This window comes from Bufo gargarizans, chromosome 1 (assembly GCF_014858855.1).
Source record: "Bufo gargarizans isolate SCDJY-AF-19 chromosome 1, ASM1485885v1, whole genome shotgun sequence".
Taxonomy (NCBI): domain Eukaryota; kingdom Metazoa; phylum Chordata; class Amphibia; order Anura; family Bufonidae; genus Bufo; species Bufo gargarizans.
Window position 1 is genome coordinate 101010964 of NC_058080.1, and position 16877 is coordinate 101027840.

The window sequence follows — 16877 nt, forward strand, 5'->3', positions numbered from 1 at the left end:
ATAATTTAATGAATGGGGTATTCCGATCTGTCACTAGAATATGACTCCCACTGATCCTGATTTAGCGCTGGATCCCCCTCTATAAGTTTCCCTGTGCACTGGCGATCCTGGACACCTGGCGGTGCAGGGAAATGAAGCAAGCCCCCACTAATAATCATTACTGCTACACAGCCAGCATATAATGCAGCACTTTACAATCGGAGGGAACACGTAGAAACAGAATCGGACATTACAGAGTAACAAGCTAATACACAATCTACACAAAGGGAGTAAGGGCCCTGCTCACAAGAGCTTACAATCTATGAGGAATTAGGGGCAGCACAAAAGGTAAAAAGTGCTTGTTTTGTACAATGGTCCAGCCATTTTTCAAACTAAATAGGGGAGTACATACAGAGATGAATGAGCCAGGCTCTAGTCAGTATCTGTGTACAGTATGTACAGGGCACGGGGGATAATGTAATAAGGTGTGAACAGAGAAGAGTTACATTTCAGAATAGGTCATCCTAAAAAGATGTGTTTTAGGGCACGGTGGCGTATGTTGGGAGTACAAGGGGTTATCCCATGATTAACGTAAAAAATTAATATCATATAATACACAGCAGTCTCTTTCTAACAAACTTAGAACCAACCACATGGATCCAGAGATCTCCAATTCATTGCTCTGCTAAATTCCCCTTTCTCCGGGGGACGCATTCTTTCTGCTGCAGCTGGTGACAGGTGAAAGGTGGTAGGAAGTTGAAAGAACTGAGCATGTGCTTCCATCTCAGTGAGCAGGACAGGGAAATTAGAAAAAGAACAGGCAGCAGGTGGCGCTATACAGATAGATTTCAGCGAATAACTCTATTACAAATTTTTTTGCTACATGCAGATACAAAAAAGTGTTCAGATCCAGGTGCTGGTTTGAGAAATGTAGAATACTTTTCATGGGACAACCCCTTTAACTTGACTGACTGGAGAAGAGCGGCTCCAGAAAAGTCTTGGAGACAGGATTGGTAAATTCGGATTATAGAGATGTCAATCTTAGATTGTTATGACACTTCGAGGCTTCTGCCCTTGTGCCTCCCCTGCACGATTGGGACTATGCTGCAGTGTCCTGCATGGCGGGTGGCTTGGGCATTGTGCAGGAAGACATTGTGAAGGGGATGCACTGCGGATTGGTAGGGGTCACACATTGCCCTGTCTGGGAAGTTCATACCTGCTCTCTCTGTCTCTTCTCTTTCTCAAGCTGTCTAACGTCTAGTCTTTTTTTCTTACCCACATCCTGCAAGATATAAAAGTACAACGACTTGTCACGCACAGGGGCAGCTTGTATCACTAGCAACAGGTTAGTGCCATCAAGACTAGGAAGGAATATGGTTAGAGGGCAAGACTGGGAAGAAACAAGGAGGAAAGGTTTCGAGGCGTTGAGTTAATTCATTCACTAGAGCATGAGCATCGATCGGCCGCTGCCGTGATCCCTCCAGCTCTGTGTCAGTCGCGTTAGGATAGTTTTTCAAGGAAGCAGGAGGGGCAGCTCTATACCTCAAACATTTTCCTCCTTTCTTCTACTGGATTCATTTTCTTCATTGGCACTGCTGGGGCCTGGACAAAGAGTGAAACTGCAAGTTAGAAGACTCAAACAGTAAGGGCTAGTTCACACAGCGGATGCCAGAAACCCCTCCGATTTCTGCTTTGGTTCTTCAATTTGAATGCCATGGATCCACTTGCAGTTTAGCGCTGGAGGAGCTAAACCGCGATCAGACACCCCCCAGAGGTTTCTAGTAGCGCTGATTGTTACAATGTTTGGTTTAATAATTATATATACATATATTTATATATATATACACACACATACACACACATATATACACCATTGAAGTAATAACTTTACATAAACCACTGCCACGTTCATTAATTGCTGACATTTCATCCAAGTTCTCATCCCCGCTCATAGGCCACTTAGGATCACTAATATATGAGATGTAAGAATACTAGACACTGATTTATTTCAGCTTGTATTTCTTTTGTCACATGCAGAAGGTGCATATAATATATATATATATATATATATATATATATATTTTAATAATTACGCTATGACTGGAAGAACTTTTCTTTGGGAAAATTATTCTAACTAGTGCAGGAATCATTATGACTATTGCCATAAAACATGGGGGAGATATATGAAGACTGACGTTACAAACACCAGTCTTAGCAAAAATCAGGGAATTTGTGACTTTTCTACACCACTGCGGAAGTGATAAACACCATGTCTGTGACGCTTGTGGCAAACATTTTAATGCAAATGGCAGTTATATGTCACCCATGCCAGACCACCTTTTCAGGGACGTGGCAAGATGAGCAGTGAGGGGGCAGGCCAGGAAACCCAACACATTTAATCTTCATTTGCGCCAGTCTTCTTCATGGACTGCCTGAGGATGCGACTAAATTTATGATGAGGTGTGTGTACGTTGTCATAAATTGAATGCCTCCCCTGGTAGTGCAGGGGATATGAAAGAACTCCATTGGCACAGAATACACCAAATTTTTCAAGAGGCTAAGGTCTCTTAATAAATTTGGTGCATTTTCAGGCAGTCGGTGCACCAGACTTTCAAATCTACACCAGCTAGCTAAATAATAGCAAATCTGGGGGCTGCCCTACACACATTTCTCGCAACTTTGAAAAAGTAACAAGACAAGCACTTACCGCGTGCACCATAATTTGCTACTTTTTTAGGCCACAATAGTGGTGTAAACACTTTAGTAAATGTCCCTTAGTGTGATTGATGATTGATGGTCAGTTCCTTTTGCCAGATAAGAAGTACAATAATTCTGCTAGTAGGTCACTCGATAAAAAGTGTCCCCTCTAGACCCCTCCTAGATACAGAGGAGCGGGTTTGCACTCAGGATCCCTTCAATTAACCAAAGTGCAGCCACTCTTTGAAGGATCCAGCTCGTCTACACATTACAAAGACGGTTTATTGATTTTCCATCCATGTAATGCTTCAAAAAGAACAGTCGCCAGCTGCTTCCCTTAACCGGCTACGGATCATTTAGTCAGAAGCCCACGGTCTGCAGACTTGCTTGTAAAGCAAGCACATAGAACCTGAAGTTCTCCATAGTCTAGTAGACCTTTATCGGAAAACTGTAGCCCCCAAGAGCAATTCTGACTTTAAATGAGAGAATTCCCTAATATACTGAGTGTAAATGGAGCATGTGTGGTTGTGTTTTTGAGCCCCAAGGACGGGGACTAATGTGCGTGATCACAAGGTTGGAATATATCTGTGCTATGAAAATATAAATAATTGACTGAACAATACAGATCTGGTCGTCTTAAACCACTACCAGGGGAGTTTGGTGGCTTACTGCTCATTATTAAAGGATTTATCCTGGAAAATATAATGATGATACTCAGGATAGGTGATCATAATGACATCATCGGGGGTCCAAGTCTCGGCATTCCCACCGATCAGCTGTTTCAGGCAGCTGCTGTGCTCACCGAAGCTCTGGAGAGTGATGCAGGCTCCCGGCAGCTTTCCAAGGACAGCGCCGTACATGATATAGTGGAAGTGTTTGGTATTGCAGCTCAGCACTATTGACTTGAATGGCGCCGAGCTGCAACTAGGCCACATGACTGATGTACATTGATGGCACAGGCCTGAGAAGAGGTTGCAGTACTCAAGGTCTCTTCTAACAGCTGATCGGTAGAGGTCCTGGATGTCCCACCCCTGCGGATCTGATACTGATGACCTATCCTGAGGATAAGTCATAAATATCTTTTCTTGTATAACCCCTTTAATGCTTATAGTCCGCAGACTGCTGTGCCCCTTAGGCTGCTGGAAGATGAGTCTCAGATTTACATTACAGGTGAGACCTGGAGCACGGCGCTCTGCACAGCTTTTTATCTAGCGTTAGTGAGCTCAAGGGGAAATCCTCTACACCAGGCATGCTCAACCTGTGGCCCTCCAGCTGTTGTAAAACTACAACTCCCAACATACCCTTCTGCAGGCTGATAGCTGTAGACTGTCTGGGAATGCTGGGAGTTGTAGTTTTGCAACAGCTGGAGGGCCACAGGTTGAGCATGCCTGCTCTACACCATGGATGGCACGCAGTGACATTCACTATCACAGAAGAAACATGCGGCTGCCTTCTTACCTGTCGGTGTTTGACCTGTGGCTTTCTCTCGTAACACTTCTTAGCAGCGTCCACAGACTTTTTGACAGTTAAAGGCACTCCGTACTTAGCAGCCGGCTTTGTAATTTTCTGAGCAGGAGGGGAGGCTGATGGTGTCACTTGTGCTGGTCTTTTGGCTTTTTTTCAGAAAAGTGCATTGTGGATCATTAAAAAGCAAAACTACTGATATAAACTAGTAAGAAATTAAACTAAGGCCTCATGCAGATGACAGTTTCCATTTTTTGCAGTCTTAAAACCGTGGATTCGCAAAACGCGAATACCGCACCGTGAATACCGGCTGTGTGCATCCCGCATTTTCCCTTTATGCAGGTCACGCACTGTGTTACAAATGCCTATTCTTGGCTGCAAAATAGACAATAGGACATGTTCCATTTTTTGCGGGGCTGCGGAACAGACATAAAGATGCGGACAGCACACGGTGTGCTTCCACAGATTTTGCGGCCCCATTGAAATGAATGGATCTGCATCCAAAAAATGTACATGCGGTCCGAAAATATGGTCGTGTGCATGAGGCCTATAAGTCACCACAAACCGTGAATAAAACATTGTAGTAAACGTCAAGAAGAAGCAGTGCGTTATTCTGCAATTAAAAAGAGCTGCTTACCTGCTCCGGCATGGGCTACAGGTTTAGGCGGATTCAGAGCTGCTCCCACACCAAACTCATCAGCAATAAGCTAACAGAATAAGAATGACAAAGTATACAGAGAAATCAGACGTGTGCATGGTATGATCATCTCATCGCTCATCCAGTATTTTTTACTATTGAATTTAACGAAAACGAAAAGTTGATTTCCATATACCAACAAATTCAATCTTTTATAAACATGCAGCCTCTATGACTAAAGCAGGCGTGTTATAGAAAGGAGGATATCGCTACATACATGTCCACCATATTTTATTCGAATTCTGCACTCTATGCCTTTGCTCTGTTATTCCTCCTGGAAATGTGTGAATGAGCTGACAACTAGATGTAAGTGGAGCATGTCCCTACAGAATGTGACACTGTCCAATCAATGTTGACAGTACAAAACTGTGGAGGGACACACCCCGGACAGTAGGAGAATGCCCAGTTGCAAATTGAATCATACAATTCCAGGAAGGATAACAAAGGAACGGCACAACAGAGAGTTATATGTAAAGTTGCTTCAGATTTTTTATTTTATGAAGAATACATATATTTACAAAAACAGACACGTCAGGAATAGTGACAGGTCCCCTTTAACACAAGGGACAGTATACTAGGTGGTGCACCACTACCGTAATATATGTGAACCCCCATGTACATATGCAGCCGTAAAACCCTGCACTGCCGTTACCAAGTAGATGGCTCGTTAAACAATGAAGAGGCAGCAGCGCTCACATAAGCACCATGGCCATTCACACAGCTGATGGCAGCAGCGCAAAGAGCAAAACCCCCACAATCGGATGTTAAAAACTTTTTCTGATGAAAGGCCATGAATATCCTGATTCCAGAAAACCCCTTTAGGTTCACTGTCCACCAAAACCCCCCAAATCTTCCACAGGCCTTCCTAGGCAGAATTATCTTCAACAAAGAAAGTCACTGTCCGATATAACACCAGTAGAAACGTACACCTAAGATGACTCAGGATTTCAACTTCTAATCCACAACTATTTTTCCGTCACAGTCTATTGTCATCCTCACTACAGAGGTAATGAGCTCTAAAGTAAATGTATTCATCATGGACAGCACAACACTCCTATTGCCAGGGTTTTCAGGTTAGCACGATGAATCTGAATGCTTGCAAGTTAAGATCTTAAAGGGATTGTCCATAAAGGGATTGTCCAGCCCAAGAGTTGACAATCCCAATATGGTCCTAACCTGTGGCCAATTAAAAAAACAAACTAAAAAAACACCCGTTTGCTGTGCCCCCTTCCCAGCCAATTTTGATTCCCGCTAGACCAGAAGCAACTTGGCCCTGTGACCACTTCGGCCAATCAAATCATCTGTCTCAGCTGAAAGTGGCTAGAACGCCTCTGCAGGATAATATCTCCCACCATGCCCGATCATTCTTTCCTCCCGACATCTGACACTAGTGGTGGATCCACACCCTTTTACATAGACCGATATATCAGGCAACTATTAAAAACTCACCAAATGTTCCCTACAAATGCCTATTGTCAGTGGAAATGAGAGCTGCATTTACATACAACAATCACCTTCGCTGTACAAGGACACGTGATGACTTTTTCCCGGACAGCAAATTGTCATTAAAGGGGTTGTCTCACCTCAGTAATCACCATTTAATCACTTCCTTGTAGTTCTAGGATGGTTTCTGTAATATAGATCCATTTTCCAATTTGCCTCCGTCACCTCTTATTCCTCTTTATAGTGCCCCAAATTTCATGCTCATTTCTAGGGGTTACGGCCACCACTGTAATGTTATCAGCGGTGGCCGCGCAGGCGCACAGAAGCCCTATCGGCCGGCTGATCCGGTGGCTGGGTTTCACGGGAGCGAGCGCGCACAAATTATTGTGCATGTGCAGTCACTCCCGGCCACCTCGTCTGAGCTTTACTACAAGCTCATAGGATTTACAGGGTGCACGCACGCGCGCGCAAAAGAGGCAGGGTTGCATCCTCCTTGCCCTGCTCACTGTGCCTTCAGCTCCGCCCCCAGCAAGCAGGGAACTGAGGCCCCAAGAGCTGCGAGAGAGCCTGTAAATAAGGAGGTGAGACAACCCCTTTAAGGGCCCTTTACACAGCACGAGAATCTTAAAGATAATCGCTAACGAGCGTTCATAGGAATGCTCGTTAGAGATTATCTGGTGGAGTAAATGTACCGCAGATTACCCAATGAACGAGCGAAACACTAGTTCATCTGGTAATCCAATCGTTTGTGCGGAAACAAAAATCGCCGTTTGCTGGCAGCAGATCGTGTTGTTAAACGCTCTGTTGTTGGGAAACAATGATTCAGAATGGGGAAGAGCGATGATATTAGGGATTACTCTGGAGGAGATCTCTGCATGTAAATACAGAGGTCTCCTCCACCAGCGAGCATCAGATTGTTGGGAAGGAACTCTTCTTTCCTGATAATCTGCTGCTCTGTCGTCCCGTGTAAAGGGACCCTTAGACAGCACAATCTACTGCACAGAAACCATCTTTGGGGCTGGCAGTATGACAGGATCATCCTATCGAGAACATTTGCTCATTCATCGTGAGATCATCTTCTACACTGGCCAATTATCGAAAATCAACTTTTCTACAAACGCTCATCCCCGATAACTTGCCCGATTATCGGTCCGTGTAACAGGACTTTCAGATATGATAGGGTCACCTTTGAAAGGTTTATTTCTCCGACATACCTAGGTAGACAGGATAGTGGCTTAGTTCTGCATTTCATAACTTCAAAACCAGTTAGTCAGACTTAGAAGAAAAAAAACATCTTCCTGAGTCTTAAGAATGCATTTGTAGGCAACCAAGATCTCAGCAACACATACAAGAGTAATAATGCAGTCTTAAAAAAACATCATCTTCGTTTTCTTCTCAAAGTCACAGACAAGCAACTGTCCATGCAGTTCCTGGCATTCAAGTGTGGCTAATGCCAGCCATATACAATAGATGTACTTCAGCTGAAACAACCAATTTCGTCGGGACTGGCCATCATATGATGTGTCTCCCAACGGCAGGGAACATAAGGACCAGGCATGTTGGACTTCAATTGCCCGATCCTTTTGTTCTCAGGGAGATAAACCGCTGTCAGAAGAGTCTGGCAGCGGCTTTTTTCCTCTCGTCTAAAGAAGAACACGTGCTTGCTCGGACTGGTGCTTCTTTTTAAACACTTGGAGCTGTGGGGTTGACTTTGGTTACAGTTTTGGGATGGCAGGAATTGTTATACATGTTGTCTTCTAAATCTATTTCATCTCCACACATACCTTTGGAGATAAAAACTTTTCAATGCGTTTAAATATAAAAGGCTTCTCCAATATGGAGTTGACAGATGGACGATCCTTGGGATTCCTCTTAAAAAGCATAGAAAGCAGGTTGCGGAGGTCATAGGAATAATGTACAGACACCGGAGGGTAAGATCCTCGAATGATCTTCAAAACTAGGTTTTTCATGTTACCGGCTTCAAACTGAAAGGAAATCAGCAATTCTTCATCGACCAAGGAAATGTAAGAGATAAAAGCATTCTGAAATTCTGTGCAGACCTTTATATAAACCTTTGTGACTATATACCACATTACTGGACTAGCTCTTACATGTCACCAGGGTAGCTTCAGTGACGCCAGCGGATGTGGAACTGTCATAGAGCTGGCCCTTACTACCAGAAAGGAACAATGACACAAAATAAACCCAAAAAATCCTGTTACTTACCGCATGTTTGAGAGTGCACATTTCATATAGGACACATCCCAGGGCCCAAATGTCACTGAAAAAGGGAAACAAGCGACTACTGAACGGTGATGTCAAAACTAAGCTGAAGAGCATTAACAGTGTCAGAGTTAACCCCAGCAGCAGAGAGAACGGTTTCACCCCATGTACACCTATCTACCTTAGGCTACTTTCACACTAGCGTTAATATTTTCCGGTATTGAGATCCGTCATAGGGTCTTAATACCGGAAAAAAACGCTTCCGTTTTATCCCTATTCATTGTCAATGGGGACAAAACGTAACTGAACAGAACGGAATGCTCCAAAATACATTCCGTTCTCATACCGGAGATCAAACAGCAGATTGCTGTGGTTTTCTTTCCGTCCTGGGATGCGGAGCAAAACAGATCCGTCATGACCTACAATGCAAGTCAATGGGGACGGATCTGTTTTATCTGACACAATAGAAAACGGATCTGTCCCCCATTGACTTTCAATGGAGTTCATGACGGATCTGTCTTGGCTATGTTAAAGATAATATAACCGGATTCGTTCATAACGGATGCAGATGGTTGTATTATCAGTAACAGAAGCGTTTTTGCTGAACCGTGGCAGATCCAGAAAAAATAGTAAATTTCTGCATTTCAAATTTACAATAAACTTACTAATATACTTTATTTTCCTACAGCAGACTCCAAAACATCAGGTTGGCATGTCCTCACGCTCTACCACCACCTCCTGGGATCTCTGCTCTAGACTGTGCCATGGGATAAGGATTCATAGACTATACTTATGGATTACAACACTTTGGGTTATATGTATGTTTTTCGTATACTCTCTATCCCTTTGTTCAAAACAAAGTTTAATTGCAAAGAAACCAGTTGCGTTTGTGTCCAATTTGCATGTGAAGACTCAGGGAGAGGTGCAGGAGTTAAGTGTATGGATCCACAATGACTTTGTTTTGAGTGGTCCACTACATTGCCTGAAATGGAACCATCCAAACAGTTTAAGAAAATTAAGTATATTAATACGTTTATGTTACAATTTGCTAAAATTGCAACCAACACGTGGTGTGGAAACGCATAAACTACGATGCCATGTGCATATACCCTAAGGGCTCTTTCACACGAGCGTGTCTCTTGCGAGAATCAGGCTCCATGTGAGAGAGGGATCCTGCTTTCTGGACTTACAGAAGTGCAGGGAATTATGATTTATAATGCTACGTGCCTCTGTGTCACCTTTCTGTTACAGAATCATACTGACATAAAGCTGTCACATGTGAATGGACAATGTGAATTATTTACCTCTTATTGTTGTAGGGCCGATTCTCACATATTTCAGGAGACAGGTAATATGGTGTTCCTATACATGTCCGAGCCAGTTCTATTGTACTGTATAAAAAAAAAAAATACTTTATGAAAAAAAGGGGGGAAAAAAAAACGTTTGCTTCAAGCATTCTCATACTGTAATATAAACACTACCTGTTCAGTACTCTCGCTATTCCAAAATCACCCAGCTGAATGGTCCCACTTTTGGTCAAAAAGATATTCTACAATGGTGAGAAATCATTAGTGACTGGAAAAACATATTGAGATCCACAAATCCAGTGGTGTTAAAAACGTATTCCCGTCTTGAACATTGATGGCATATCGTTAGGATCAATGCCAGACAGGATTGTGTTCCAGAGGTGCAACCCGCTCCTATCTCCAGGACAGGGCCCCCAAGGTGAAGGAGAGCATACCGGCGCAGTGTCTCTCCATTCACTGTTATGGGAGTTCTGAAAATAGCTGAGCAAGGGCACTCTGAATAGAGCGTGCACCATACATGCACAGCCACATCTCCATTTACCATTTATTTTCGGCTATTTTCAGAACTTCCAGAGAGGTGAACGGAGGGTGGCCGCACATGCACGGTTGCTCATTCTTCACTTCGACGGAGACAGGAGTGGGTCACAGAGGTGGGACTTGCACGTATCTGACACTGAGGGCATATCTTTGAGATATGCCATCAATGTCTGAGATGGGAATACCTCATTAAGAATCCCTTCTTACCTGAGACTTGATATCCCGATGGAGAATTTTTCGGTCATGAACATGTTTGAGAGCCAAACACAGCTGAACAAACCAGTCCAAGATCTAGTGAAAGGAAAAAGAAAAAAATATGAATAAATGGAGGGTAAATAATAAAAAAAAAGCATTTGCAGTGTTTCTTCTGTAGTGAATTTAAAGGGGTTTTCTATCATTTGTTCACTACCCCATATTGCTGGCTTGCTATACTCAGCACATGACTACAGCAGCCAATCAATGGCTGCAGTGGCAGGTCGTTGCTTCGACCTAGAAAACAAAGGTCATCAGAAAATCTCAGCAATATGCAAGGTTTTTAAAGGGTCATTGAGATTTCCCAAAAATTCTGGTATCATGGTGACAGAGGTTTTGATCGTTGGGGTTCAGAGTGCGGAGACCCCTACAATCATTTGAATGAGGAGAAGCCCTCATATCGTGCTCTCTCCTCACTGCATGAGTCTGTCTCGATACCATCTTCTGCAGCGAGGAGAGAGAGTGTGATATGTTAGAGCTTCTAGCAATTGGGGGTCTCAGCCCTAAGACCCCACCGACCAAAACCTTAGATGTGACACTTTAAAAGGAACCTGTTCCCCTGACCACTGACCATTTCTAATTTTCTATGGCACTGTAGCTCTGCTATAGCCCTTTTCCCATATACCTTTATGTCTAGAACAACGTTCTCTATCCTTCAAAAAGCACATTTTTATAAATATGTTAATTAGGTTGAAAAAGAGCCCAATGGGTTCTCTCAGTGCTGGAGCCCAACCTCCCACATCAGCAGTGAGCCCCGGACCTCTCCTCCCCCTAGCTGCGGCGGCAGCATCATGCAGCCGCTCCAAATCTCACGTAGGCTGCTGGCACATCCGCAGTTCACACAATGCAGCCGCTGCCAGCAGAGAATAACTGACCGCGCAGGCACACGTTTCCTTTCTGTGTGCACCAGCAACCTGTGTGAGATTTGGAGCAGCAGCATGATGCCGCAGCTAGGAGGAGGAAAGAAAAAGAAAAGGGGAGGTCCGGGCTCACTGCTGATGAGTGCGGCTGGGCTCCAGCACCAATAAGCTCAGCCCCTTGGGCTCTTTTCAACCTAATTATCAAATTCATAAAAACATGTTTTTGGGAGGATAGTGAACATTGTTCTGGACATAAAGGTATATTTGAAAAGGGCTATAGCAGAGTTACAGTGCCGTACAAACAGTTAGAAAAGCTCTAGGGTAGGGACAGATTCCCTTTAAAAAGGACCTTTCATGGGTCCAGACATTATAAACTAAGTATCAGGATACGTAGGGGATAGTGCAGGGATCTATAACTGCACTTACTATTTTTCCTGGGCGCCGCTCCATTTGCCCGCTGTGGCCCCCGTTGTATTCTCCCGCCCTGTATGCTAATTAATAGCATCGGAATAATGAGCAGGAGACTGAGTCTCTCAGTGGGTGTGTCCTTCTCCCCTGGCTGTAGTGCTGTCTAATCGCAGCGGAGAGCGTCACCGCCAGGAAGAAAAAAAAAAATATATAAAATTACCTTCTCCCTGGCGGTGACGCTCTCCTTTGCGATTGGGCAGCGCTACAGCCGAGGAGAAGGACACGCCCACTGAGAAAGACTTGGCATCGGATTAATGAGGAGGAGACTATTAATTAGCAAACAGGGCGGGAGAAGACAACGGGGGCCACAGCGGGCGAACGGAGCGGTTATATACCTGCACTATGCCCTACGTATCCTGATACTTAGTTTAAAATGTTTGGACCCATGAAAGTTCCTCTTTAAACTGTTAGACGCCCCCTTTAAACTTACAGCAGTAGAAGTATTGGTCCAGATTTACTAATCCTAAAGACGGCGTAAGCGTAGACCGGCTGTCTAGACCTGCACCAGATTTATCACAGGGTTCAGGCTGGATGATAAATGTGGGGCAGGTTTAGGGTGGGTCAACATCATGTTTTTTCCCATCCGTTTAACCTATACAAAAAACGTAGACGTTAAACGGATGCCTCAGACCGATGCCATATAATGGTATCCGTTCACTATAAAGTTCCAAGGAAAAAACTTTTTTACTAGGAAACAAGAAGGTAGTGTGCTGTATTTCTGTATCCTGTATACGTGAAACGGAGGCATAAAACGTGATGTGAACCCACCCCAAGAGACTTTTCTCTGACTCTATACCAAATGCGGCTTGGCTTACTTTCAGATAAATTGGACACCAGAATCGGGGAGCTATTTTGGCCCTAAATGGTGCATATTAGGCCACACCCCTTTTCCAATAAGGCACATCTCCTTGTCAGGGCTGGGTGCAGAGAATATCTCTAGACCTAGATGCGTCATATTGCGGCACAATTTACGCCATTTACAGTTAATCTGGCCCACTGTATTCTTATCGAACAGCAATACTAATGTAAGCAGTATATTTTACATGTTTCATAATACACACATTTATCAACCCCCTACGCCAGAAACCACCACTTTTTAAATGCCATTTGCACAATAACGTTTGCACAAATGTCATTTTTCCACCACCCTCGCCACTTTCTTAAAGGTAACCTGTCATCAGGATTTTGGGTATAGAGCTGAGGACATGGGTTGCTAGATGGCCATTAGCACATCTGCAATACCCAGTCCCCATAGCTCTGTGTGCTTTTATTGTTTTAAAAAAACGATTTGATACATATGCAAATTAACCTGAGATGAGTCAGAGTTTGAAAATATGACTCTTCTCTGGTCACACAAGTAAGCTATGACTCTTTTATGTTAATTTGCATATGTTTCAAATCAGGGTTTTTTACACAATAAAAGCACACAGAGCTATGGGGACTGGATATTGCGGATGTGCTAGTGGCCATCTAGCAACCCATGTCCTCAGCTCTATACCCCAAATCCCGGTGACAGGTTCCCTTTAAAAGGGGTCATGGCGAGGGCTGGACCATCAGCTCCAGCAGATTTATCATCATTACCCCAATTTTCTTGATAAATCTCCCCTACAATCTGGAGATTCCCAACAAGCTAACGAACAGAGGCTTGGGGGGGGGTCCCACTGCAAAACAGAGCCCACCGCCTATTACTGACACCACACCTCTCCCATATTCGAGTCGGAGAATGGTGGTGTGACCCTCAGACCAAGTCTACTGAGGTGAGGGAGATCACGGTATCCACCGAGCGGTCCTGGTCAGTCATAATATGTGCAGGGTATCAGTCTGGTGACACAATTACCTGGTCCTCTGAGAATAAAACTCCTTTCTGAGTGTTTATTCGTTTGAACAAGTCCCCTCCTTCACAATAGTCCATCACAATGTACAGGCAGCCGCTTTCTACAAGGGAAACACAGAAAAAGACATTGGCCATTTATCAAAACCGCCCAAAAAAAAATAACAATTAGGTCTCTGGTTTCATTTCCTAAAGTGTTTTGTTAAAATGAAAGCTGCACTGTGATTGGTTGCTGGGGACAACATGACCAGTTCTGTCAGACAGTTTTGATAAATGAGGTCCTCTTATTCGTAAGTGCCGGGGTTGGTAACTGTGCATTAGAATAGACGTGTCAGACACCGAAAGGATATATAACGGACTTGACGAAGAAGTGGAACAGACTGAAAGAACAGGCCAAAGAAGGGCAAGACAAGGTGATGAGACGTGGGACTCAAGCACACAGCCACACTTCTGGACGAGAACAAGCTTAAAGAGTTAAAGGGGTTCCTCAGGACTACAAAAAGATGGCTGCTTGCTTCCAAAACAGCACAGTGGACAGTGGAGCTCAATGAAGCTGAACTACAATACCCCACACAAGCTGTGGACAGGTGTGAAGCTGTTTTTCGGAGACAGTGGCCATCTTTTTGTAATCCTAGAGAACCTCTTTAACCAACAGATCTGAGGATCTACTGGAGACCATCGAACCAGGTTTTCCTCTACATAACGGGTTGAATCTGTGATTTCCGATACAGTAACATGAAGATTTACTTCAGAATGGTGGATTATCACTCATACACAGGCCAAAACAGGACCCTCCAGCAGTCACCACAGATGGTAGTGACTGGGAAAGCCACTTTCTTCCCAAAATAGCTCCACATCTGTCCCCAGGACATGTGTGGTATTGCACCTCAGCTCTGTTCACTTAATGGAGGTCAGCTGCAGCTCTGGACACATAATTTGCCTATAGTCCTAAGACAGTTTTTTTTTTTTCAAATGGGTAGATTTAATGGTCAGTAATAATGATTCAGCTGTAATAAAAGTTATGCTTTATGGGAGTGAAAGGCAAAAACAATAAGTTGTGTTGCCTATTTTCTGTTAATGGATCAGTTTATACTCAGTTCACTATCTGGACTGTGATTCAATAAGGTGTTGGAAGCTGCGCTCTGGCTCCAGACTCCCCCCTATTCTTAGGGTCCATTCACACGTCCGCAAAATGGGTCCGCATCCGTTCCGCAATATTGCGGAACATGTGCGGACCCATTCATTTTCAAAATGGGGCCAGAAAGTGCTGTCCGCATCAGCATTTGCGGACCCACACTTCCGTTCCACAAAAAAAAAAAAAAATAGAACAAGTCCTATTCTGGTCCACAATTGCGGACAAGGAAAGGCATTTTCTATGACAGTGCCAGCGATGTGCAGTACGCAAAATGCGGAACGCACATTGCCGGTGTCCATGTTTTGCGGATGCGCAATTTGCGGATATGCAAAACACATGCGGATGTGTGAATGGACCCTTATGCTGAATACACTTGTGTTAGGCTGAATACACTTATTGCTGAATACACTTGTGTTAGGCTGAATACACTTATTGCTGAATACACTTGTGTTAGGCTGAATACACTTGTGTTAGGCTGAATACACTTGTGTTAGGCTGAATACACTTGTGTTAGGCTGAATACACTTGTGTTAGGCTGAATACACTTGTGTTAGGCTGAATACACTTGTGTTAGGCTGAATACACTCATTGCTGAATACACTCGATATCTATAGGCTACACCCCTGCTCTAAAAGCACCCTCACTGACTGTCCCCCGACATTTTCCGCCAGCTAACCTGGCGTCTTCAGGGGGTTGGACAGACTACACATTGGTGGGCGTGGCATTATGTGATACATTACATTACATTTAGCGGTCATCTGCTAATGGATCACATAATTAGTATAGAGATATGACGCAACCGTGGGAGTCTATAAAAGATCCAAGCCCACCAATGTGTAGAGTGTCCGATCCCCTGAAGACACCAGGTTAGCTGACGAAAAATGTCGGGGGACAGTCAGTAATAATAGGGGGAGTCTGGTTCCAGAGCGCAGCTTCCAACACCTTATTGAATCACAGTCCAGATAGTGAACTGAGTATAAACTGATCCATTAACAGAAAATAGGCAACACAACTGATAGTTTTTTAATGGGTAGATTTAATGGTCAGTAATAATGATTCAGCTGTAATAAAAGTTACTTTTTATGGGAGTGAAAGGCAAATGTCAAGATAAGGCAGAAAACAGTCTTAGGACTATAGGCCAATTATGAATTTTATAACAAGACACGGAGGCTTCGTATTGCATAACTCCTTCTTTACTGAAATCCACAGCAGCAAAGAGTTAACATAAAAAACGAAGGACAACCCCAAACAATCCCTCCCACTATACGGTCCATAAATAGGTCCTCCTCCGTCATCTCTCCCTCTTTCTTTGCTGCTGCCCACAGCAGATAAGTACCTCTCCGGTTTTTTCTTAGATTTATTCCTAACCTGTAGCATTTTTAGGGATTTGTTACTTTAACCACCTCCGGACCGCCTAACGCAGATGTGCGGTCCGGAGGTGGCGGCCCTGCGCAGAGTCACGCATATATGCGTCATCTCGCGAGGGCCGGGATTTCCTGTGAACGCGCGCACACAGGCGCGCGCGCTCACAGGAACGGAAGGTAAGCGAGTGGATCTCCAGCCTGCCAGCGGCGATCGCTCGCTGGCAGGCTGGAGATCCGAATTTTTTAACCCCTAACAGGTATATTAGACGCTGTTTCATAACAGCGTCTAATATACCTCCTACCTGGTCCTCTGGTGGTCCCTTTTGTTAGGATCGACCACCAGAGGACACAGGTAGGTCAGTAAAGTCGCACCAAACACTACACTACACTACACCCCCCCCCCCCGTCACTTATTAACCCTTTATGAACCCCTGATCACCCATGATCACCCCATATAAACTCCTGATCACCCCCCTGTCATTGATCACCCCCCTGTCATTGATCACCCCCCTGTCATTGATCACCCCCCTGTCATTGATCACCCCCCTGTCCGGCTCCGTTCAGACGTCCGTATGATTTTTACGGATCCACGGATACATGGATCGGATCCGCAAAACACA

The 16877-nt window shown here is 44.2% G+C and overlaps 1 protein-coding gene across 8 annotated transcripts in view; it reads right to left on the reverse strand.

Moving 5' to 3' along the window:
* NEK1 (NIMA related kinase 1) overlaps positions 1-16877 on the reverse strand; it is a 134575-nt gene that overhangs the window by 102578 nt on the left and 15120 nt on the right. For 7 of the 8 annotated variants that reach the window (XR_006390272.1, XM_044297088.1, XM_044297080.1 and 4 more), the window contains exons 3-12: positions 13765-13862; positions 10555-10638; positions 9985-10052; positions 9808-9894; positions 8507-8561; positions 8065-8265; positions 4778-4847; positions 4135-4289; positions 1522-1581; positions 1196-1261 (exon numbers count right to left, since the gene is read on the reverse strand). Coding sequence is in view for 7 of the 8 variants with exons in the window: in XM_044297088.1 (XP_044153023.1) it covers positions 1196-1261; positions 1522-1581; positions 4135-4289; positions 4778-4847; positions 8065-8265; positions 8507-8561; positions 9808-9894; positions 9985-10052; positions 10555-10638; positions 13765-13862 (944 nt within the window). In the remaining variant the exon portion in view is untranslated. The remainder of the gene's footprint in view (positions 1-1195; positions 1262-1521; positions 1582-4134; positions 4290-4777; positions 4848-8064; positions 8266-8506; positions 8562-9807; positions 9895-9984; positions 10053-10554; positions 10639-13764; positions 13863-16877) is intronic. The other variant, XM_044297066.1, reaches the window with a different exon arrangement.